Source organism: Syngnathoides biaculeatus, chromosome 5 (assembly GCF_019802595.1).
Source record: "Syngnathoides biaculeatus isolate LvHL_M chromosome 5, ASM1980259v1, whole genome shotgun sequence".
In the NCBI taxonomy this organism is placed as follows: Eukaryota; Metazoa; Chordata; class Actinopteri; order Syngnathiformes; family Syngnathidae; genus Syngnathoides; species Syngnathoides biaculeatus.
In genome coordinates this window covers 33043263-33069866 of record NC_084644.1, presented here as the reverse complement: position 1 = coordinate 33069866, position 26604 = coordinate 33043263, and the positions used below count along the sequence as shown (strand labels likewise).

General features: G+C 40.5%; 2 protein-coding genes across 8 annotated transcripts in view; both read right to left on the bottom strand.

The window, feature by feature from the left end:
- The window catches only part of LOC133500821 (single-minded homolog 1-A-like), a 42851-nt gene extending 26101 nt beyond the window's left edge, over positions 1–16750 (bottom strand). For both annotated transcript variants that reach the window (XM_061819981.1, XM_061819982.1), the window contains exons 1-7: positions 15815–16750; positions 13022–13101; positions 4537–4641; positions 4361–4469; positions 3211–3296; positions 2934–3133; positions 2661–2767 (exon numbers count right to left, since the gene is read on the bottom strand). In XM_061819981.1, the coding sequence (XP_061675965.1) occupies positions 2661–2767; positions 2934–3133; positions 3211–3296; positions 4361–4469; positions 4537–4641; positions 13022–13101; positions 15815–15989 (862 nt within the window). In that variant the 5' untranslated portion in view covers positions 15990–16750. The remainder of the gene's footprint in view (positions 1–2660; positions 2768–2933; positions 3134–3210; positions 3297–4360; positions 4470–4536; positions 4642–13021; positions 13102–15814) is intronic.
- A 4770-nt stretch (positions 16751–21520) lies between these two features.
- ascc3 (activating signal cointegrator 1 complex subunit 3) overlaps positions 21521–26604 on the bottom strand; it is a 258535-nt gene continuing 253451 nt past the window's right edge. For all 6 annotated transcript variants that reach the window (XM_061819562.1, XM_061819557.1, XM_061819561.1 and 3 more), the window contains 2 exons: positions 23020–23195; positions 21521–22035 (listed from right to left, as the gene is read on the bottom strand). In XM_061819562.1, coding sequence (XP_061675546.1) covers positions 21912–22035; positions 23020–23195 — 300 coding nt within the window. In that variant the 3' untranslated portion in view covers positions 21521–21911. The remainder of the gene's footprint in view (positions 22036–23019; positions 23196–26604) is intronic.

Below are 26604 nucleotides of genomic sequence, written 5' to 3'. Positions count from 1 at the left end.
GTTCTCACTCGGAGTGAGCAGATTGGATAGGATTAGAAATGAGCTCATTAGAAGGACAGCCAAAGTTGGATGTTTTGCTGACAAGTTTCGAGAGAGCAGACGTCGATGGTTTGGACATGTTCAGAAGCAAGAGAGTGAGTATATTGGTAGAAGGGTGCTGAGAATGGAGCTGCCAGGGAAAAGAGCTAGAGGAAGACCAAAGAGAAGGTTGATGGATGTTGTGAGGGAAGACATGATGGCAGTTGGGGTTAGAGAGGTAGATGCAGGTGATATGCTTCGATTGGAAAAGATGACACGTTGTGGCGACCCCTTACGGGACGCCGAAAGGAAAAGAAGAATCCATCCGTCTTTACATTTTCTGAGCTGCTTATCCTCACAAGGTTTGCAGGAGTGCTTGAGCCTATCCCAGTTATCATTGGGCAGGAGGCAGGGTACACCCTTAACTGGTTGCCAGCCAATCACAGGACAAACAGAGACAGACAACAGTTGCACTCACAATACACCCCAATTGAGGTTCTCCAATTAATGCATTTTTGGGGATGTGGGAGGAAACCAGAGCGCCCGGAGAAAACCCATGCAGGCATGGGGAGAACATCCAAATGTCACACAGATTTGAATCCCAGTCCTCAGAACTCTGAGGACAATACTCTAACCAGTTGCTCTACCGCAGACCTCAATGTAAGGCCCGGTGCTGGTAACCTGTTAGTTGGTTCCGTGTAAATTTGTGAGGTAGGTTACGGAACAATGTTCTCTAAAATACAATACAGTTGACTCCATTCTTTTTCTGCAATTCAATCAGGTGTTTGTAATCGGACATTGAATTCTCACGCATGACCACATCTAGAACTGTAGTCATGATTCCTATAGTGGTTCTTGCTTGCTTTATCGAACATCTGTTGAATGGAGTTCTGTTTGCGAAAACCATGTGGTTGTGTGGGGCCAGTGCTTGCTGTCACAGTACAGTTGGAATCTCCGTTTCTAGGTTGGTCACTTGATGAGGACCTTTGATGACCAGTTTCAGGAGAGGGTTGTGAAAACTTTTTTTTTTTTTTGCCCAATCATAGATGGAACCTGACTGTACATGTCTTGTTACATTGCTCTTGGGAATATAATTGACACCATCTACATAGGCCAAAATTCCCTTCTGAACCTACAAATGAAAAGATAATTTCCTGTTTATTTTGAACAAGTTATATGTCCCCAATAAATTATGACATCCATTTTCATGAAACTGAAATTAGATCTCACAAATATTTGTTATATAAATAATCCCTCAAATGTCAATGCAGTAAAAAGAAACCATCAAATAATTATCAAATTGATTGGAAAGTTACGAAACTATTAAAATGATAGCATTAAATCAATACACTTATACATAGAAATATTAAGTGAACATACATTGGGCATTCAGTCAGACAGTAATTATTATTGATTCTTGAATAAAGTATAGCTACTTAAAATATAACAATTTAACTAATTAAAAATGATATCACAATTAGCCCTTTTAATTTCATATTTTATTTGACAGTTGATAAAATTAAACATTTTAGCTGTCGCACGATAAACGAAACATGTCGATGTATTGCTCGGAATCAGATTCACATACCTGACCAGACAATCCTCTCATTTTGACTTCTTTTCGTATTTCCGTAACATGATTGGAAATTGTTTTACATTGAAGTAGTTTTAATCAACCTCCTTCATTACCTGGCTCATACACAAAATCTCCCTGAAAGTCCAATGATTGAAACGTTTTAACAGTAACAGTTTACCCGGGTACAACATTTTGAAACCACGCCTTCTTACTGGGAGGTGCTATGTTTGTTTGATAATCGAGAAGTCTCGCAATATGGGCCGCGTGATATTGCGTGATCTCGTGTGTCATGAAACAACATGACATTAACCTGTTGATAACCATTTGTGAGTTGTCTGGCGAAAGCCAGCAGTAAATTTCTATGCAAATCTCTAAATTATTCGTATTTGTTTTCGTATGTCTACTGTCTACACAAATTTTCATTGCAAACGGTCATTCGTTCACAGTTTTTTGCTATTGCGTAACCGACGCGTAACGTACATCATCATTTGCGGCTTACATTGAGGCCTGCTACCATACCACCTGAAAAGATTATTTTCCTTAATAAATAAATAAATGTATATATATATACACACACACACTTAAGAAGTAAAGTGGGGAAGCGTAGGAAAAAAAAAAATCAAAATTAGAATTAGAATTTCAGGAGGAGGCCAATGCTATTTCATAACAATGTATGTCCTTTGCATGTCCTCTTAGTACTTGCCTGCATGCGCCCCTATCAAATTCACCAAAATCACATAGGACCAGGAGTCTACCTTATGGCAGTATTTACACATGGTCACAGCAGGCATACAGTAAATGTCGATAAAATGTCTGCCACCATGTTGTCACTCCAACATATGGATTATCCAAGGACATTTCCTGTATTGTGTTAGAACATCCAGCTTGGTCTGCCAAATTGACAGACGCGCACATGCAGGAAAATAAATTATGCCGGCATTTGCACCCCAACGAGAGTCAAAGTTACAAAAGAGGGTGACCAAGTTATTTAAATATTTACTTGAGATATTTCCTCTCTATACACTATGATAATATTGAATGTGTGTTAAATGGTTCAACTACTCACACAAATGATGTGCACAGCGCAACTGGAAGGAGTCACAGCTGTGGACATGATGATAGAGGGTCTTCTCTATTAGATCTTGTGGCTCATAGCCTGTAAGCTCCGCAACACTAAGCAACATACACAGAAATTTTCAGAAGTCATTAAGTGTTCTTATATTGACACGCAATCCAAAGTGGGTTGGAAACGAACCCAGAGTTATTGAAAAATGTGGAAAAGACACACATCAGTATCAAATTTTCTGTACATCAGAATTGTGAACACAAAAGAAAATACCGCGAGTCGAGGAAGATGAGCTTCATGTCCAGACTGGCTCTAAACATGAACATGTTGCTGTGGAGTTTGATCTCTGTGACCCCACTGGGTGGTAATGAATGACCAACAGCCACCAGGCCAACATTCTGGTAACAGCCATCAAATTGAGACATATCCAGGCTGTACTGGCGGATTTTCAAGTAGCCACTGCAGTGAATCACCTGGGTAATGAGTGGATCTTAGTTCGATGTAGCAATAGGAAAATTAGCAAGCAATTATATAAAAACGAAAGTCTGACCTTGTAACCGCCACATGTAAGACCAGCATTCCTTTTTGCAAGGACGCATTTCATTCTCAGAAAAAATGAGCGCTCCATGTCATATTCTGAAGGGGGTGTGGGTGGGGTGTGGGGGGAGTAGACGTCACTTCTCTCAGAAACTGCATGAATACATTACTGCGGAATAATGTTGTTCAGGCACGTGCACACAACAGATTATGTTTCAGCACTGGACAAAAAGTGTCCCCACTGTGCTGCAGGTATTTTTTTCATTACATATATTCTTCAATTGGGTGTTACAGACTTTAAACGTTAACTAATAGTGAAAAGAGTTTACAAAGGATTTATCACAGTTTCATCTTTAACACAAAACTGATGTTTTATCAGGGTCATGTTAACTTTTTTGATTTAATGTAGTCACTCTTAATCTCCTTTGTGTGTAGTACTATCACTGACTTTGTTAACAGAAAGAAAAACAAGTGAAATATTGTACATACTATCCTCACAAGGATTGTGGGAATGGTGGAGCCAAACCCAACTGTCCTCAGGAAGGAGGCAGGGTACACCCTTAACTGGTTGCTCTCACATTCATACCTAGGGACAATTTAGAATCTCCAATTAATGGATGATTTTGGCATGTGGGAGGAAACCAGGAGTGCCCAGAGAAAACCCACGCAGGCACGGGGAGAACATGCAAACTCTACGTAGCTGGGGCCAGGATTTGAACCCCGGTCCTCCAAATTGTGAGGGCAACACTCTACAGCTGCACCACTGTGCTGCCTAGTGCATAGTCCCATTTTTTATTAGTTGGATGAATAATTTTGAGATGGGTGCCCTTTTTTGGCTTGAGAATTTCCTTCCAAAAAATGTTTGTGTACCTGCTTGATCTTATTCAAGTGACAGTTTTACAAAGTAAATAGCTTGCCCTCAGAAAAATACTAGCACCTGTCTTGAAAGACATGCAGATATTGTACTTCAATCAACTTTGAAATCTGAGAAATGTTGCTTCTGCAGTATGATGTGAAAAAAAGGAAAAAATATAATAGAAAGACATTCATGTTTGTTTTTCAATACATATGCGAGTGCTCAGAACAAAACATCCCAATACAATAATCATTCTTTTCACAAATTAGAGTTCACATTATGTACAGAGTTTAAGATTCTTCCTGACCTTGTACAAAGTGTGAATGGTAAGGTTGGTGTGCTGTGAGTACAGATGTCATTTCATCATGGTCTCCAGGATGAATATATTCAAATATGCTGTTTCCTGTCAACTCCACCTGAAATGCACAACCATGTCAGGACTGTGACATCTCGGGTACGACATACCAAAGGACGTAACATTACCTTTGTTAAACCAACCTGAGACAGACCCAAATGGACCGAGGCTGTTTCTGATATGTACATTATTTTCCCATCTGGAGCAACCACAAATATAAAGCCATCCAATGTCTGAAATAAAAATAAAAAAAACACAGACAAACAAAAACATGAGCATAAATAATCACCACAAAGTGCCAAAAAACCGGCAAGCATGATTTCTGACAACAGTGTTGAATGCAGTCCACTTCATAGTGTACTACTGTATGTAGATGTGTTGTAGCCTCATTGCAAGTCATTATGAGAATATAGATTAAATAAACGTGCAGAGATGTCAGACGTCAGATGACAGAGTTCAGAAAATTTGTCAGGAAAGTAAATTCTGTAGACAATTCATTCACAGAGCAGCTCTGCAGTTTATTTTTTGTATGTCCAGGTTGATATTGTCATGTCATTAGCCAAGCCGCTTATCCTCACAAGGGTCATGCGAAATCTGGAACCTATCCCTGCTAGCTTTGGGCGAAAGGCAGACTACACCCTGAACTGGTCAGCAGTCAGTCGCACAGCAGATAGACACAATCACTGAGCGGGAACGCTGCCCCCACCAAAGGTAGGCATCTCTACCACTACACCATCAGTGACTCTCCAGGTTGGTATTGTCATTTTCATACCATTTTATCAATACGAGTAGAGATATGCCTCACCGAAAACCTTTAAATTAACCAATATTAGTAATAGAATTAATGGCACTTGTTATCAATCAAAAGGTCAGAATTGTTTAAAAGAAAAAGGAAATTGTAAAGCAATAATTTTCCAACTTTAAATCACCTTACTCTTATCCATCTCAAATGAAGTTGAATGATGTTCAGTGTTTTATGAAGATCTTTATTCTTCCAATTTTGGATATACAGTGTTCCGTCATTATTCACCATCACCATTATGAATAACTGAAAGTGTCAGAACTTTTGCACTTTTCTTTACCGTTATTCCTATTATATACATATTTACAAACAAGAGTGTCATGTGTTTAATGTGAAGTAAAGATAATACTGTATATGTACTTTATCCATAGACTTTAATGGCCAACTGACACGATTTTTATGAATGATGAAAAAGAAAACAGATGGATGGATAACGTTTTGAAAATTGAACTAAGGAATGCTGCAGCATGGGAAACATTTATGCATACAAAACCAAGGTGTCATGAAAAAAAATGCTGAATTTTTTATTTTTTTTACAATTGTCTCTTGGCTTCAATACTGTCAATCGGCCTGCTAATATCCATCCCATCCATCCATCCATCCATTTTCTTAGCCGCTTATTCTCACAAGGGTCACGGGAGTGCTGGAGCCTATCCTAGCTGTCAACGGGTTGCTGGCCAATTGCAGGGCACATGGAGACAGACAACAGTCGAACTTACAATCACACCTCGGGGCAATTTAGAGTGTCCAATTAATGTTGCATGTTTTTGAGATGTGGAATGAAACCGGAGTACCCGGAGAAAACGGCACGGGGTGAACATGCAAACTCCACACAGGTGGGGCCAGCCAGGATTGAACCTCGGTCCTCAAAACTTTAAAGGACAATGCTTTACAGCTGCACCACCGTGACGTCCTTGTCATGATCCTGCCGCTCCAGCACGAGCTGTGCGGGTGTCCGCGCAGGTGCGCTGATTGGAAGGTGCACACCTGCGCCTCATGCAGCCTGATTATGCTGTGGATTTATATGACCGCGATGACAACTGGCCGGCGCCAGTTCGTATGATCTTCATGTCCTATTCGTGTGCTCCGGTATCCCTGATTGAACCTGTGTGTACCGACCTTCGTCCGTTCTCCGACCAACCTTGTAAGCCTGACTCCTTTGATACTTCTGCCTGCGTTGATTGTTCTCCCGTGTACCGACTCCTGCTGCACCGGACTGCCTGCTCGATCCCCTACCACTGCATATAATAAACGTGTCTCTTCTTGAACTACCTTGCGTCTTCCGAGTTCCTGCATTTGGGTCCTACTCTCGTTGCCGATGGGACGTGACAGTCCTAACAAGTTCATGTTTCCTAATTCAAAGTTTGTCAGGTTTGCTAACCACTACCAAGCAGCTGAACAACAAGCAGCTACCAGCTCGAACCACTAAGTACCTCCATCCATCCATCCATTTTCTTAGCCACTTTCTCCTCATGAGGGTTTCGGGGAGAGCTGGAGCCGATCCCAGCTGTCAACGGGCAGGAGGCAGGGTACACCAGCCAATTGCAGGGCAGACCTAGACAGACAACAGTCACACTCAGAATCACACCTTGGGGCAATTTAGAGTATCAAGTTAATGTTGCATGTTCTTTGGGATGTGCGAGGAAACCAGAGTGCCCGGAGAAAACCCAGGGAGGCAGAGGGAGAACATGCAAACTCCACACAGGCAGGTCTTGATCAAACCTGGGATCTCAGAACTGTGAGGCCAACACTTTCCAGTTGAGCAACCTACATATATTGTATTATATTATGACCCATCTGCATGTGCAGTGCAAAATGTTTCATTTAGTTGACTTTCCAAATGTTATGCCTATGTCCTGTGCTCATTTTGTTTTTGTTGTTTCAGTTAGCTGTCTGACTGCTGCCTCCTGTTGCACACTTGATGGCAATGATGATCACTAGGTCTTTTAAGTGGAAGAGAAGCAGAAGGAGGGTGATGAATTATTGCATTGGTCTCTTTCATTGTCCTCATCATTCCAATTCAATCCAATGGTTTAAGTACTTAGTTTTGCAGGTTTGATTCCCTTTAGTTTTGTTTTTCCCTTTGGTGTCATCATTCTGGTGTTGCTCCATCCACCTATTTGCTTTACAAGTGGATTATTGGTGCTTAACTGTAAAATACGCTGACCTTTTTTGTTAGCGTTTGCTTCTCTCTTGGATTATTAAATCAAGTGTATGCAACCACTGTGTCGGCTCCAGGGTTCTTTATCTTGATGTTGTGCAACAGAATACTCCAGCTAAAGCATGGACCTATGTAGGTGTGATGGGCGACGCATAGTGTGTTCCTTATATGAAGTTAGTTCCATAATTTTGTCTCTGTTGCCATCATTCCAGATAAACCCGCTTCACACAGATAAAATGTTGGAAGTGGTAGCAGGGCTTTCAGTGCTCTCGACGGTCCCACAATTCCAGTTTGACTTTTAATGCAGCTATTTTATCTGCCAATTTATATAAAGATGTCATTTTCCCCTGAAGTGACATTGAATTCATTGAGCAGATGAAATATGTCTCACAGGTAAGAGAGTTTGATGACCCATTCATTGTCACTGAAATGAGCAGCCAGTGGCAAGTTCTTTCTGTGAGAGAAATCTCTGCAGCTTATCTGGTAGCTCAAACACTCTGGCCAGTGATGTCCCTCTAGATAGCCATCTTACTTTTGTGTGCAAAATAAGGTGTTTGTGTTCAGCATGGATTTCCTCACAAAGCTGCTTGAACAGGTGGGAGTTCAGCGCATGTGCTTTGAGGTCAATAACTTTAACATCATTCAATACGTTGTGAAGTTCAGCTGACATTTCTGTCCATAAAAGTTATGAACAAAAATCAGTGACAAAGTCCAGCCTTGGCGGAGTTCAACTCTCACCGGAAACGAGTCCGACTTATTGCCGGCAATGCGGACCAAACTCTGACAGAGATCGTATAGGGACTGAACAGCCCGTATCAGAGGGTTCGGGACCCCATATTCCCGAAGAACTCCCCACAAGAGTCCCACAGGGACACGGTCGAATGCCAACTCCAAGTCCACAAAACACATGTAGACTGGTTGGGCGAACTCCCATGCACCCTCGGGGGTCCTGCCGAGAGTGTAAAGCCGGTCCACTGTTCCACGGCCAGGGCGAAAGCCACATTGCTCCTCCTGAATCCAAGACTCGATTTCCTGATGGACCTTCCTCTCCAGTACCCCTGAATAGACCTGACCAGGGAGGCTGAGGAGTGTGATCCCTCTATAGTTGGAACACACCCTCCGGTCCCCCTTCATCAAAAGGGGGACCACCACCCCAGTCTGCCAATCCAGAGGCACTGTCCCCGATGTCCATGCGATGTTGCAGAGGCATGTCAACCAGGACAGCCCCACAACATCCAGAGCCTTTAGGAACTCCGGGCGAATGTCATCCATCCCAAGGGCCCTGCCACCAAGGAGCTTTTTAACCACCTCGGTGACCTCAACCTCAGAGATAGAAGAGCCCACCTCAGAGCACCCAGACTCAGCTTTCTCGTGGGAAGGCGGGTAGGTGGAATTGAGGTCTTTGAAGTATTCTCCCCACCAACTCATAATATCCTAAGTTGAGGTCAGCAGCGCCCGTCCCCACTATACACAGTGTTGACGGTGCACTGCTTCCCCCTACTGAGACGCCGGACGGTGGACCAGAATTTCCTTGAAGCTGTCCTGAAGTCGTTCTCCATGGCCTCACCAAACTCCTCCCACGCCCAGGTTTTTGGCCAGCCGATACCTATCAGCTGCCTCGGGAGGCCCACAGGCCAGAAATGCCAGATAGGACTCTTTCTTTGGCTTGAGAGCATCCCTTTCTGTTGAGGTCCACCAACGTGTTCGTGGGTTACCGCCACGACAGGCATCGACCAACTTACGGCCACAGCTCCAGTCGACCACCTCAGCAATGGAAGCACGGAACATCCTCCACACGGATTCAATGTCCCCCACCTCCTCCAGCACGTGAGGAAAGTTCTTTCTGAGGTGGGAGTTGAAATTCCTTCTGACAGGGGAATCTGCCAGCCGACCCTCACAATACGTTTGGGCCTGCCACGTCGGACTGGCATCTTCCCCCACCATCGGAGCCAACTGAGCCAACTCACCACCAGGTGCTGATCAGTTGACAGCTGTGCCCCCCTCTTCACCCGAGTGTCCAAGACATGCGGTCGCAAGTTCAATGACACGATCACAAAGTTGATCACCTACGTGCATGGATGTGACCTGTTACGTGCTGCAACAAACGCTTAATTACATGGGACACCATTTATGCCCAGCGCTGATTTCTCTGATTTATCCTCATCTGAAGAAATAGCAGTATCCAGTGATTGGGAAGACTGAGGAATTCTTCCATACACACCCGTGAGCGGCACAGCCACTCAACCGCTCGGTTGATCGGGAAGATGGAGGAATACTTCCATAGACAGCCATGAGCGGCACAGCTCCAGGAATCGGGGGAGCCGTGACCTCCCTCCCGAGCCGTGTGAGCGAGCTCCGGGGCTCAGAGAGCAAGCTCACGGCTCGGCCGCTCGGTTGATCGGGAAGACAGGTCTTGACATGTGCTTGTTTCAGCAGGGGAATATTCCATGCCATGCATGATTTCAAACCATGATTTCTTAGTGTATTACCAAAAGTCACTTTGGGAACGGTGGTCCCAGCTCTTTTCAGGTCATTGACCAAGTCCTGTTGTGTAGTCCTGGGCTGATTCCTCAGCTTTCTAAGGATCATTGGGACCCCACGAGGTGATATCTTGCATGGGGCTCCACTCAGATTGAGATTGCCCGTCATGTTTAGCTTCTTCCATTTTCTAATGATTGCTCCAACAGTGGACCTTTTTATTTCCACAAAGCTGCTTGGCAATTTCTCCGTAGCCCTTTCCAGCCATGTGGAGTTGTACAATTTTGTCTCTCTGATTGTAAGGGGTGGACAGGTGTCTTTATGCAGCTAACTACCGTGCTCAGGTGTATCTGATTCAGGATAATACATGGAGTGGAGGTGGATTTTTAAAGGCTGACTAACAGGTTTTTGAGGGTCAGAATTGTAGCTCATAGACAGGTGTTCAAATACTTATTTGCAGCTGTATCATACAAATAAATCATTAAAAAAAATCATACATTTTAATTTCTGGATTTTCTTTTTAGATTATCTCTCTCGCAGAGGCCATGCACCTCCGATGAAAATTTCAGACCCCTCCATGATTTCTAAGTGGGAGAACCTGCAATATAGGAGGGTGTTCAAATACTTAGTTTCTTCACTGTAACCAGTTTGCAGCAAAAGTTAAAAAGTAAGGGGACAGATCTTCACTTCAAATGAAGGACATTGGTCTCCTCCACGGCGACAACTGCATCAACAGGCACAACTGTTCGCACTGGATATCAGGTAAGTCAATCACCTTATGTACATTTTTAATCAACTTACATCAAATCAGTATCCTTTCATGTTTGGCAATACCTTTCTTTGCTAAGTGCTTGTGGCCGACAGAGGTGCACTCTGAGGAGGACAGGCGAACATGATACATTGATCCCTTGCTGGATCTTTAATTTTTTCCAGTTTTGGGAGAGTTCTTCGGGCAGTAACACAAAGCGGTAGGGTTGGGGATTGAAGGTAGGCTGGCATTCAAATCTTGCCATAGCAGTTTGAAAACTGTACATTATCGTTTTGAGTGATATCAGTTTGGTTTTACTTCTACTTGCTTTCACACACATTTCAGCAGTCATGTTTTAATGGTGTAGTGACCATAGTTGTTTATGACGGCCACTTTCTGATCATGTAATGTCTTTGCCACTGCCTTCAGTTTCTTTATATAACAACCATCTGATTGTAGTTGCGCAGAAAAATCTAATGAACGTCTCAGTTTTGTCTATTCTTTTCAAGATGATTTTATCATCCTAATCTCGACCTCCAACATGGTAGACAAAAAATAAATGTACCGCACCACTTTCATTTATGTTCGTCAATTGCTACGTCAAAAACACATTTAATAAATAATAGTTTTAGTTCTACAGAAAAATTTGCAAGTGATGACACTACACACTCATAAAAATGATTCAGGGCCTTCTTTCATGAAACACTTCATTTTTGTTAAACTTACGAATGTACTTTTAGTCAAGCTGTAGCAATAAATTCAATTTGACATTCATGAACTCAAAAGAAATAAGTTGAATTTGAATTGGTGCCGCCCACAAGTCTGGGAACGCCTACTTTACTCCTCCTGCTCCTGGCATTTTTTTTCCCTTAACTGAGCCGACCATGACATTTGACAGCTTCTTTACTGCACAAAAAGACGTCTGTGATTACTCTACCTGGTAAATTGTGGCTATTTCTTGTTTCCGTTTTTCTCATAAATCTCAGAAAACCGTGAAAGACCCCGGTAAAGTTCTCTTTCCTGCCAGTGTAGTTAAGTATTATGAGCTAGCTAAATTTGCTAAGATAGCCTACATTAGAATGTAATTTCAATAGGCCTATTAGTGTTTGTATTCATTTAAACTCTGGTTTCAACAGCAGAATGTGTTCTAGATTAAGTACATATGTGTGTAAATTGTGAACAAAATTTTTTTTGTTCGACAATTATTTTTACTTTAACTGTATTTTAAAAATATGCTTTTGACCAACTCAATTATATCCCATCACATGGAATTACTAAGTTTGAGTTGGAGTTGCACAAATAAAATGGATGGAAAACCTAGCCAAAATTTCTGTTGATCCAAAGAGTCATTTTTTTGAGTGCAGGGGCCACGGTGGCACAGTTGTAAAGTGTCAGCCTCACAGTTTTGAAGACTTGGAATCAAACCGAGCCCCGCCTGTGCGAGGTATGCATGTTCTCCCCATGGCAGCGAGGGTTTTCTCCAGGCACTCCAGTTTCCTCCCACATCCCAAAAAACATACAACATTAATTGGACATTCTGAAATGCCCATGTGTGTGATTGTGAGTGCGACTGTTGTCTGTCTCCATGTGCCCTGCATTTGGCTGGCAACCAGTTCAGGGTGTACTCTACCTCCTCCCCAATGACAGCTGGGATTGGCTCCAGGACTCCCGCGACTCTTGAGGATAAGCGGCTAAGAAAATGGATGGATGGATGACACTACAGATTACCACCTTTGTTTAAGCCTTTAATGTCAGTATTAATGTTGAAAACAATGTCACTCAAACTGCATTGTAGTTTAATTGAAAACGAAATCGTCCACATGTGAAGGCGACTATGAGTGTTTTTTTTTTTTTTGGTTTCTTGTCTGTTTTTATGTGCCTCACAATTTCATGGTTTATACGTAAAAGTCAGTTAGGGGGGCCCTGTAGCTCAGTGGTTTAGAGCACTGGTTTGGTAAACCAGGGGTTGTGGGTTCATATCCCACTGGGGCCTCCATTCCCTGAGAAGGGTTGCGTCAGGAAGGGCATCCGGCGTCAGGAAGGGCATCCGGCGTAAAAATTGTGCCAAACATATATATGCGTTCATCTGAGATGACACGCTGTGGCGACCCCGAAAGGGACAAGCCGAAAGAAACTTGCTTTATACGTAAAAGTCAGTTAGCCACCCCCCCCCCACCTTAGTAAGGAGAACCACTTCAGAAAATAGATGGATGGATGAATGAATTAAAAATATAATTCATCTCACCTAAAAAAAAAAAAAAAGAAAAATCTGCAGTTATAGTCTTGGGTTTTACCTTGATTAAAAATTGTTGGATAATTCGAATATGTATGTATGTAATATATAACATGTTGTAAGTATTCATACAATTGTGCTCCACACTTTGTCGAGTTGGTGGTACTACTACGAATAAGAATAAGAAGAACCTGTAGGAGGTGGGAACCCAATTCCTGGCTGAGACCATCCAGAGAGTTGCGGCTCACTTTGCCCCATGACTCAACAAGGCCTGGTCAGCAAATCATACACACACATGCGCGCGCGTGCACACACACGCACACACAAACACAAGAATTTATTCAAGCGGGAACAAAAAGTCAAAAAAAGATGCAGTAGCCTACTAATCTGACAAGTAATGATAATAGTAATAACAACGGAGAGCAAAGGAATTCTTTAATTTTATATTGGCTACATATAAATAAAACATTACAGTACATTTTCTGCAACGTACAGTTACAATGTCAACAGACTCGAATCAGCACATCTTAAAGTGCAGCTTTTAACGTCCAAACCATTCTCATATAAATTTGGTCGGAAACCATTTTTGTCCTGTGAAACTATTGGCATAAACTATTCAAAACAGAGGGGGCTGGGGGGAATACTTTAAATTAAACCGCATGAGGCCCAAAACGGGACAGAACAAACATGAGTCCGCTAATTGAAATGCAAATGCAGCCGAACAAACAGGCTTAATGCACGGGAACAATATCGACTTATCTGTTTGGACTGTGAACACAATCATGTCACATTAGCTCATCTATAAAGTACTTGAATAAGATTCAGACTCGGATTTTAAAAAACGGGAAGGCATTTTCAAAGAATGTAAAATTTTCAATATTTCACTTATTATACAACACCAATAATTTAATTTGTTTGACTTAATTACAATAATAAAAAACATTTTAAATACAACCATTTATTCATACACACAAAAAAAAATTAACCGCAACACTGTAGGGAACAAAAGGCATTTATACTGACCTGAGTACATTATAAAAGTGTTTTGCACTTAGCGTCATATTCTATTTACTGGACCAACGAAAGTGTCCCCAATACAATTACTCCTAGTTTGATGATTGAAAATACCTCAGCCTTTCTTTACTGAGTATTGTTTTGAAATCGTTAGAGCCTAAAATTATGTTGAGCCTAAACCGTGCTAGTCCAATTTCGAGTAGGCAACGTCTACATAATGGCTATATTGTAAGTATTACCATGCTATCAGTGCTTTGTGGCCCTGTGACAGGTGAGGAGGCGGATTACAATTTATTAAAAAAACTGAAAATACACTGGGCAAGAGTACAGGACTTAATTTTGTTTTCCACTTTCAATTTAAGTAATTTTCTCCGTGTAACGCCGAAAATATTAAAATAATCCATGTCAGGAGAACACATTTTAATCCCGTGTAACCAATGCACATATAAATTCAAATGACTTTTTTTCACTGTTGTTCTTCTGTAACAATGTCATATAAACGAAAATGATATTTAGCACACGCCGCCGTACTTTTGTTTTAAACAAATGTGTGCATGGGGATTGTTGCTGCGTCTGAGGTGCACGCTTCACTGCTTTCCTAAGCCTTCCCGTTCAATGCACTTTATATCTGGTGACTTAGTCCCTCATATGTTGAAGCATCAGAGGCGAGCCTGGTACTAATATGCGTGGCTCTGCAGCAATCACACATGCTGGGTGGATCATTATCACCGGAGGGACTCAGGTTTTAAAATAAATATTATTCGATGTTAGTCTTTCTGTGCGTGTGTGTGTGTGTGTGTGTGTGTGCGTGTGTGTGTGTGTGGTAGGAGGACCACTCTTATCTCGAGTGGTACGTAAAAGACTCAATGCCCAAATGAAGTTTGGCGTTATTTGACGTTTTAGTCCAATAAACATGCATGTTTAATGTGCCTTTTTTCTCGAATATTTATATGCTTTTTTTTTTTTTTTTTAAAGGACCAAACCTTTGCTTCCAAGATGAACACTTGTAGCTAATATTGTATTTGTGGGCTACTAATTTTTCTCGGTAGTACTTGTCAGATACCATATTGGTCAAATGACTTAACGAATGCTACTCATTTAATATTGATATGAACAACGTCGTTGTCGTATCTGTGTCACAGTTGCGAGGGTCTGGGATCTAATTTTCGCCTGCGTTCGAGGAATTTGCACGCTCAGCCTTTCTTTTTCTTTTATCCTGGCTTCCAAAAACATACATGATAGCCGAAATGAATGAAGACCGCAAACTGTTCCCAAATTAATAAATGTTTGCCCATGCCATGCAATAGACTGGCGACCAAACCGATATTTCCCGCGACCTACAAGTCACTCAGCAGAGATAGTTTTGTGGGACAGATAGATATTTGATTGTAGAAAGGTTTTTATTTTACGATGTCGTTCACTATACAAACGCACACTTTTGCATGGACCGATGTGTCCTGTTCTACTGTATTACCTTGTATTTGGTCCAGCATTTTAGTTATATAATAGTTATAGTTAGTTAACAGTTATATATACTATATTTGGCTCGTTGGACGATCTACAGTTCTCGACACACTTTAATTATATGAAGCTAAAATTACATAAGTAGGTGCAAGTCAAGTATACCTTCCGGAAAAATATACCAATTCATCAAGATTTGTGTCAAGTTCCGCTAATTGCAACTAATCAGCCCCCCCCTCCACCTAAAAACAAACAAACAAACAAACAAAAAAAGAATTCAAATGTGGTCAACTGCCGTCATTTTAATTTTTTCCTTGAAAATATAAAAAATAGATTTCCTTAAATTTGAACCATGTTTAATATGTAAACACAATTTCTAATTATGTAAATTCAAATGACTCTTTCAATGCACACTGAACTCGATGAATTTGTTTGCCCAGTTATGGTAGTCTTAAGGTGACATTACTACATAATTTCACAAAGTCGCTGACCGGCTTTCTTAGGCTCACCTTCAGGAAAAACGAGCCGCATTTTGAAGTAGCTTGTTGTCAAGCGGATGATAGAGGCTTTGTCCAGCTGCGAAGTCATGGCTGAGGGCAGCGGCAATAGTTTTGCCAGTTCGTAAAATTCACGATTTTCCTTTTCGCGTCGAGTCCGGGCAGCATTTTTTGATTTTTCCTTCATGGCGCAATCTTTTTTTTTTCTTCCCCTCCTAGTCCAGCTGCTTGTTACACGTGAACCTTTCGCGACACTGTGGCTGACGGCCTCAGGTCAGCAGCAGTAGTGCGGATGTCATTCCGATTCCAACTGACTTAACGTGGCTGCGTTTCCCCAAAATATATATTTTTTTTTTTGGGGGGGGGCGAAGAGCCAAGGAGACTCGCGGAATTTATTGAAGATATTAAAACAACTTCTATACGTACGATTTTTTTAACCTGGCCGTGACACCATTAAATTGTTGCTAAACCACTTCGTTGGAGTCGAAAGCAGTCCCAATGTCCCAAAATTCGGAGCATGGAGGGTATTTAATGACGCAAAGTGGAGGCATCCGATGCCTCTCAACTCCGTTCTTATTGGACAACGGTGCACGTACTTCAGTTCCCATTGGCTAAGCGTCGGTGTCAAGTGGTCCACCATGAACGATTGCCAAATTAGGCTTCACCCAAACCATCTGATGGGCTCGAACGTACGAGTACCAATGTGTCCGACTATTCACACAGGAGACAAAACAGAGAATGCAAAATTCTTGCATTGCCGTTGGGAAAAAAAAAAAAAAAACATTGTCAGGAGTTATCCGACAATAAAGTCTTTTATTTGCTTGCATAATTGGCCATGTCCACGATGGATACCCTATTGTAGAAATCATGGCAGCCTCCGTTTAACTAAGCGTGCCTTAATTTCTTCACCTCAACCAAATAATGGCAACAAGGCATATGTGTATTTCATGAAGATCTAACACAAACAGAACAATGTTCGATTTATATTTATGACGAAAAAATACTATATTACAAGTAAATACTGCGTTTTATTTACAGTATATTTATTTTAATGTTTAAATTGAAAGCAGAACCATTTCCAAGGCCCATGATTCATATACTATACTTCCGACAAAAGATTGTCTTTTCCTGAATCTTGGAATGGTTACGTCGGAAACGTAAACTATTCACTCACTTTCCATGGCATAAACACACATATACAAAAGCTTGACTATAGTGGAGTACTTTTTGTGCACTTGTGAGTGTGCGACCGTGATTAACGATGTTAGGCCACACTGATAGGATCCAGGCTGCTGTGAGCGATAACCATCAAGAATATTTAAAGATCCCCACATCAATCACAATGGACTTACCCCAGGTGTAAGTGAGCAAGATGCACAAATGGTAAATGGTTGATTTATTCTTAATTTAACCAGGTATATCAATTGAGAACAGTTTTAAAAAAATATACATTTCCTACAACCTTTATTTTACTATGTTTCAAATTCAATGATACTGTATATCTGGACTACCCATTCTTTTTGCCTCCATGATCTACTTTTCAAGTGGTCAGTCCCTCGAGAAAAAAAAAAATGCATTTTTTTTTTTTAAAAAGGACCAAACCTTTGCATCCAAGATGAACACTTGGGCCTAAGGGGCTACTGTAGCTAATATTGTATTTGTGGGGTACTAATTTTTCTAGGTAGTACTTCTCAGATACCATATTGGTCAAATGACTTAACGAATGCTACTCATTTAATATTGATTTGAAAAAAGAAAAAAAAAAAAGAGACAGACAAATAGGAAGCCATCTTGCGAGAACACGCCTTTCTGTGCACATGCGCAGTGACATGCCACAAGAGGCCAGAATTGGTCAAACCGACCAATGGACCTTTCCAACTGGCACTCTTCAGCTCCGGCCCCCTTAGCTACAGTTGCCATGCCCCACAATCTTCCAGAATGGCGACTGAACATAACAGGTTTGAACAAGGTTATCTATCCCATATTCCAGATAATATTGAGGTATGTTTTTTGCCAAATGCGTCATACTTGTCCAAGAGTGTTCTACAGAGAGGTCTCAACTATTTCACGCAAGGATATGTACACGGAATTAAGAGTTTGGACAGATCAGGACGGAATGTCAGTTACAGCGAAACGATGGTGAGCGACGCCAAAAAGTTTGACGCCTCACAAACGTCATGAAATCCAACAGGGTAAAATTGTGGAATCGTACTGTGTATGTAAAGCATGGTGAGTACTTTTTACTTGGAAAGATCAGGAGTAATATCATTGTAGTCTTTATGAGTGAGTGGGTGTATTCATTTGACTTGACTCGTAATGGAACCCAGTGCTCTGTTTTAAAAGTCCGATGTGATACAAATAGGCAAATAGATGTTTCTCTTCCATGACGTGGCGCATTTACGTGTCACTAACCCGACTCTTTGGCATAAAAGATTACACACTTCATTCAGCAGGTCAGTGATACGCTAACAAAGTGAAAGTTGTTCTCCTGCAATATATGAAGCACTGATAATAATGAAATCAAACTCAGAGAAGATACTTCTCCCTAAATTACCTTCGAACATACAGCCTTGTGCTTGCTGATATTGTCCACATTAAGCTGTATGTGGGGTCTTCCTCAACTGTGTTTTAGGCTTTGGAAAATGAATCAACCGGGCCACTTGTAACCTAGCAGGATATCTTTCATCAGAATTGCATGTTCCCCAATCGCATCTGATGACCATTTTGTTTGTAACATTAACTTTTCCAAGCGCACGCGACCGATAACCAGCATTCCTTGTGGGCCATGACGACAAGAGGGGCGAGTCAACCCAGGGCTTAAGACAATGCGGCTATCTGATTGGCTATTATTGTATGAGTGATTGATCGGAAAGGTCCATTGACACGCACGATCGACGTATTGAGCACATCGTAATGAAGAAAAGAGTTGAATAATAAATAGTTTTTTTTTTTTTTTTGGCACGCAGTCGACCAAAACTGCCTCCCAGATTGACCGATCACGATAGACGCATTCAGCACTCCTGGTGTATATATTTTGTGTTCTTAATGGATAAAAACAAACAAACAACAAGTAATAATTGAAATATAATTTTTATAACTGCTAGGCCCAAAATTATTCACTATAAGGCAAGAATGAGCAGGGACACCTACCTACTTAATTGATCGAAGATGAACATGAAAAACAAAAAAAAAAACAACAAAATCAAAAAAACGTTTTATACACTGAACTGAGGTGTAAAACCGCAAAAGGAAACCCAAACATTATTTTGTAATGTCCAAGTGTATACATTGTGGGAAAAACATGCATGGGCTTAAAGGAAAATATGACACACACACACACACACACACACACACATCCCTAATCACACTCGTAACTTTATCTCCGAGCATGTCTGACCACACCTGTATATTTTTCAAATGTGAGTGACTATGTATCTCAAAATATTAAAGGCAACTCATTATACCATTACTCAATATATATATATCTAAGATAGTGAGCAATGTGGTCCAGTATAACAGTACAATGTGACCTTAAACGTTAATAGTAATTACTACAGATCAACTTCTTTAACATGTGTTGCTGTACAGTGTAGAAAATCTAGGATATATTTTCGTGTATATTCTATATACTATAATATTTATAATGTGGGGGAAAGGACGTTTTTAGATGTCTTTTTACTGAATAGTTCACTAAATTCATTTTTCTTGAGATAAGATGGCGTATTTTAAGCATATTTTAATGACAAATTTGATTTTGTACTCTCCAGTGATAGGGGCAAAAAAATTTGGGCTTGGCCCCTTGGGGAACTTCTGCCCATTTTCTTTTGGGGTCAGGACTTAAAAATTTTACTTTTAATTTTTGTCTGAATATTGTTCACAGATTTCGCCAGAATGCACCACAACCATCCATTTTTTCAACAATTTCCCACAGGGTGGGGGTGGGCGTGCCCCTGGACTGCCTTAGCAGGACTTCACACCTTCAGTGCTTGCATTTGTATTTTCAGGAATTTTCCATAAAGTCCACTTTCATCTCTAGTCAATGTACAAGCGCATTTTTTGTCTTCTAAAGTTACACAGTATTCAGTTCAAGAAAAGAAAAAGAATAAAAATGTATTGTTTTACGTTTTATTTGCCCATCAATAATTTCACCATGGGGTGACAAACACAATGAAAAATTTAGAATCTTCCATCAACCAGGCAACTTTTTGAACTTCAGGAAGCAGTTTTCATACTTGTGAAATATGTAAACATGAAGACTCCCATTTCGAGTAACGCAATGTGATTTTAAGGGTTTACAAAAACAAACCATGTTAAAAGTGCTGCATTTATCAAAAACTTTTCTACCCTTTAGGTTTTAAGTTCTTGTCGCACTTTCTCACACGATATTCATGGAAGGTAATGTAAAAGGTCATTGACACACTGATGGCACAGTATCAGGAACAACATTATTCTGCTACTTGTAATTCTTGACTAGCCAACAGCAGCTGGAGGATCCTGTAATCTAGTCTGTGACCTCTGTGTTGACCTGGGCAGCGATGCTGGCTGGTATCACATTGAGGTGAATGTCATACTGCTGGTCCAGGCCCAGGTAGCTGTCGCTCATCAAGTAGAGCGTGTAGATACATCTGAAAGCACAAGGCAAATGTTTTGACAAGAGGCATCCACATGACATCAATATGATGGCACATTATGAATACAAAAGGTTAATGTACAGTACATTAAAGTGGCTTAAACTTCTCTTACTGGAATTACACAACTGAATGGACAAACAAGAAATGAAGCACTCAAATGCAAAAAAAAAACAAAATCAAAAAAACGTTTTATACACTGAACTGAGGTGTAAAACCGCAAAAGGAAACCCAAACATTATTTTGTAATGTCCAAGTGTATACATTGTGGGAAAAACATGCATGGGCTTAAAGGAAAATATGACACACACACACACACACACACACACACACATCCCTAATCACACTCGTAACTTTATCTCCGAGCATGTCTGACCACACCTGTATATTTTTCAAATGTGAGTGACTATGTATCTCAAAATATTAAAGGCAACTCATTATACCATTACTCAATATATATATATCTAAGATAGTGAGCAATGTGGTCCAGTATAACAGTACAATGTGACCTTAAACGTTAATAGTAATTACTACAGATCAACTTCTTTAACATGTGTTGCTGTACAGTGTAGAAAATCTAGGATATATTTTCGTGTATATTCTATATACTATAATATTTATAATGTGGGGGAAAGGACGTTTTTAGATGTCTTTTTACTGAATAGTTCACTAAATTCATTTTTCTTGAGATAAGATGGCGTATTTTAAGCATATTTTAATGACAAATTTGATTTTGTACTCTCCAGTGATAGGGGCAAAAAAATTTGGGCTTGGCCCCTTGGGGAACTTCTGCCCATTTTCTTTTGGGGTCAGGACTTAAAAATTTTACTTTTAATTTTTGTCTGAATATTGTTCACAGATTTCGCCAGAATGCACCACAACCATCCATTTTTTCAACAATTTCCCACAGGGTGGGGGTGGGCGTGCCCCTGGACTGCCTTAGCAGGACTTCACACCTTCAGTGCTTGCATTTGTATTTTCAGGAATTTTCCATAAAGTCCACTTTCATCTCTAGTCAATGTACAAGCGCATTTTTTGTCTTCTAAAGTTACACAGTATTCAGTTCAAGAAAAGAAAAAGAATAAAAATGTATTGTTTTACGTTTTATTTGCCCATCAATAATTTCACCATGGGGTGACAAACACAAATGAAAAATTTAGAATCTTCCATCAACCAGGCAACTTTTTGAACTTCAGGAAGCAGTTTTCATACTTGTGAAATATGTAAACATGAAGACTCCCATTTCGAGTAACGCAATGTGATTTTAAGGGTTTACAAAAACAAACCATGTTAAAAGTGCTGCATTTATCAAAAACTTTTCTACCCTTTAGGTTTTAAGTTCTTGTCGCACTTTCTCACACGATATTCATGGAAGGTAATGTAAAAGGTCATTGACACACTGATGGCACAGTATCAGGAACAACATTATTCTGCTACTTGTAATTCTTGACTAGCCAACAGCAGCTGGAGGATCCTGTAATCTAGTCTGTGACCTCTGTGTTGACCTGGGCAGCGATGCTGGCTGGTATCACATTGAGGTGAATGTCATACTGCTGGTCCAGGCCCAGGTAGCTGTCGCTCATCAAGTAGAGCGTGTAGATACATCTGAAAGCACAAGGCAAATGTTTTGACAAGAGGCATCCACATGACATCAATATGATGGCACATTATGAATACAAAAGGTTAATGTACAGTACATTAAAGTGGCTTAAACTTCTCTTACTGGAATTACACAACTGAATGGACAAACAAGAAATGAAGCACTCAAATGCAAAAAAAAAACAAAGGGCCATCTCGACAAAAGCAGAGCAACCTGTGACAATACCAGGAATGTACACACATAGCCAGTACACAGCGCACAAGCACCTGTCCTTTTGCCCAGGATGGAAAAAAAAAAGTGCAATTTTTGTTGTTGCCGACTTTTTCTTTATGTCAATATTAAAAAAAATGTACATATTCACAATCAGTTTTACCCAAGGTTTTGAAATCTGATTGCATTTGAGTTCTACTAGTACATATGAAGAAAGAACCTGGCCTTTAAACTGTAGTGTGTTCACTTCCTTTGTAAAAGGTGTATTATTGATTGTTGAGATGAAAAAAAATACATGAATTAAATACACACAGCTTTTTTACTTAATCATATGAACATTTTGGCTACGGGTGCCCCCTTATTTGGCTTGAGCACCTGGCACCAAAAGTGTCCATACACGTCAGCATGGCATGGTTGGATGATGCACTTCCTAAACCCTGGAAACAACACCATGTTGCAAAATTCTTTAAAAATAAAAGTATAATTGCAGAGACCGCCAATGCCCATTTTGGTACAGTTAATCTTTATTTCCACCAAACACGAGTCATCACAAACTCGTGTGTGTGCTCAAACATGGCTGAACAATTCAATTCACTTTATCTTACGCCCCTATGATGACTATTTTGTTTTGTTGTGAAGTTAAAACAACTTGGAAGTTTTACCGAATACTGTACACGAATTCCTACAATGTGAGCTCATCAAACTTACATCAGCATTAGTTTACAACTGGATGTAATTTTATGAAGGACTTCAATGAGTTCATCAGGGTAGAAGCTTACTTTCCAGTTTTCTCTGGTGTGTAGAAGGCCATAGACACCGTTGTGTGGTTGCGCACATATCCAATTCGTTTGGCTGCCAGTAACGCCTTGTGATCCACCTCACCAACAACAAGGAACCAGCCTTCATCTTTCACTTTAGGGAATCTTGGAGCCTGAGCCTTACTGTCCTGATTCCTCTGTAGAAAACAGAAGACAACTGTAATGAACTATACCATTACAATTCACTGCCTGAAAAGCATTTTCTTTTCCATTTTAAATGGTTAGACTACATCTTCAATTAGTATTAGAAAAAGCTATTTGCTGCACAACTGATGCAGGAGTTTGAAAAAAGATCAGGATACTTGGCTTGAGTGAAATTTTAGGATGAACCGAAAATACATTAACCTTAACAGGTCAATTTGATTGGACCTTTTCTAAACATTTACAGCTATGCAGCTTTTCAATGTTCCACTACTTTCAGTTGTTCTCTAACAAAGAGCGAGAACTGCAACTTTCACAATAGGTGTTTGATCCATGAATTGACCTATACATTTCCAAGGATGTCCACTTCTATGGCTTTCTGTGACTCCTCTGGTGTCCATCTTGGTTGGAATCTGTAATATGCAAAGCTCAGTGGGCACTTCCCTCTATAGACAGCCTATATTGCATCTTGTATTGGTGAGGTCCTGTTGGTCAAATACGACATAAAAATGTTGAAGAGGACTACCAAAAACAATTCTGATTAAATCAGAAAATTTATCTCTTCATGGATCAAACTCCTGTTGAGCATTTTGTCATTTTGCCAAACATCAAATTGTGTCAAAAGTACTGAAGCTTTAAGCAGTTGGACTCATGCATTCATTAGAGAAAGTGCAGTTTACTGATAAAGATTACCGTATTTTCACAACCATCAGGCACACTTAAAAGTTTACAAATTTTCTCCAAAATGGACGGGGAAGCTTTGTAATGCACCGTGAGCACTGAGTTCAGAAATCTCTAAATGATTTTGTGTGATTTTGATGAGCGCTCCCCTTGACAGCTTCTTCCATTTGCAAGTGGAGAAAGCAGGAAAACAACCTTAGCCAAGTCAAGATGATGAAGATGAATTTCTGTGGAAACAAGGCAAGGTGGCCTGAGTTGGAAGAAGAACTTGAGCAATGGATTAATGGGAGAAGCATCAGGGACATTGATATGTTTGAAGGTGAACTTGCCCAGCTGTTCATTTTGGATACAGATGAGGACTTTGATTCATTTGTGGATGGGGGTTGATCATAAAATAATAAGTACATTTGTTAAATACTTCAATAAAGTACAACCAAAATAAGTTTTGATGAGTTCAGAGTTTGATGATCAGTTTTAAAATAACATGAATACATGCTGCGTGTTTTAAGATAGCATATTGTAGCGTCGCCAGGAGGCTGGAAGTGTTCCCAGCATGTTTGCAACGCTAAACATCTACAGTACTGTTCAAAATAATAGCAGTTCATTGTGACGAACCAGATGAACCTACATTTTCAATATTTTTTGTACTGCTGCATTTTTGATGTTAGCCCACAAGCAGGGCTGTGAAATGAGGAAGAGAAAATCGGAGGAAAGTTAAAGGGGGGTAGTATATATACACACCAACGCACACACACACGCACACACACACACACGCACGCACGCACGCACGCACGCACGCACGCACGCACGCACGCACGCACACACACACACACACCACACACACACACAACACACACACACACACACACACACCACACACACACACACTATCTGATCTAATGTCTTAAACTTTAATCAGAATCTAAACAAAATTATTTCATAAATGATTAGATCTACCTGGCAATCTATAATTCGACAACTTCAATTTTACGGGTTCAGAATGTTTTTTTTGCTTGTACGTGGTCCACCAAACACGTCCTCCCGCCTGATCTGTACTTGATATCTTGGTGGCATAGCACGCAGTAAGCCTTGCCTGAGTCCTTGATTTTACGAATGTGTTCATGCACGTACTCGTTGCTGACTTTATGTTCAACCCAATTCCAATTCCATGGGTTTTTGATGCAGTTTTCCTTGACGATTTTTTTCCACATTGTCTTTCTCACAGTCTTCCCGTTACACAATATCCCTTCTTGCGACAGTCTGTCTTATTCTCGTAGCAAAGCTTGACTAATTGCAGTGTTTTTTAAATTTATTTCTTCTTTTCAACAAGTGTTTCAAAGCAAATACTGAGACAGGAAAGACAGAAGTTGGCGTGAATGCTGCAAGGCAATGTTGTTCATCGGTAAAATTCACGTTCGCGTTGGCAGGTCACACTATTTTAGCCCTCGTTAAGTTCTTCTCGGCTTTCCTGATTTGCAGTCAAAACATGTTTTACGTTTAGCCGGTGTAAAACTCTGTGTCTGGCTGTATTGAGCAGCCGTGGGGAAGGAGGCCTGGTCAACGCGTAAGGCTATTAAAGCCAAGTAGACCCCTACCCCCAAATGATTTTTAATGTAAAAATAGGTTTTGTGAAAATCACATTTTTCACAACAGAATCTGCACAAATTCTCAATTGGAGTAAGATCTGGTGATTGGGCATGACAACTTTGCCAGTTTGGAACCAAGACTTTGCATGTTTGCTAGAGTATTCTGGGTCATTGCCTCGTTGAAACACCCATTTTAAGGGCATGTCCTATTCAGCATAAGGCAACATGAACTCCAAGTATTTTGACATATCCAAAACGATCCATGATCCCTGGTATGCGATAAATAGGCCCAATACCATAGTAGGAGAAATATTCTCATATCATGATGCTTGCACCACCAGACTTCATTGTCTTCACTGTGTACTGTGGCTTGAATTTTATTCAAATCAGTCCACAAAATGTTTGTAGGAATAATTGTAACTATAATGCAGTTACTGTGATTTGACGGGCGCAATCGTGCCTGCGCACCATCACACTCGCAAATCTGAAGTCGAGCATGAAAAATCACGCGCGTAGAATTTGTTAACGAGTAGAAATACAGAGACATTCTCAGCACACATGAAAACCAATTCAGCACAGTGAACCACGGCCTGGCTTTTTTTTTCTCTTGCTAGTTTACCTGACTCCGCCCCACTTCGCCTTTTAATGGGATACACATAATTACAAACACCATCCACTCACACAGTCTGGGCATCGAAGAGCAGAGAGAAATGCTGCTTGTGTTTTCTCTTGATAATAATGGCAAAAGTAAAAAAAAAAAGTGGTGTTGCTTTAATGAATGTCGGGGTATGTGAATAATAGAAGAAAAAGTGGGGAAACTGGAAGAGATTCTCTTTTTTTGAGTAAAAAAAGGTCTGATCTGAAGCCAAAGTAGAACGTACAGGATGAGATGGTGTACAATGTTAAAATTGCACCTTGGCACAGGCTAATCGAGGATGAAAGCACAGAGAATACAGTGCACAAAAACCCTATTCTGTATTTTAAATATAGGAGGCAACATACAGTAGCATTGACCTTAAAACTGTTTGGAAACATCATTCAGCTTTCAGCATGCATTGCTAAAGATATTCAGGGATATAACGCGTAATGTTTCAGTATCTAACTATCATAAATATGAGATTGTGATTTACTTTGACTT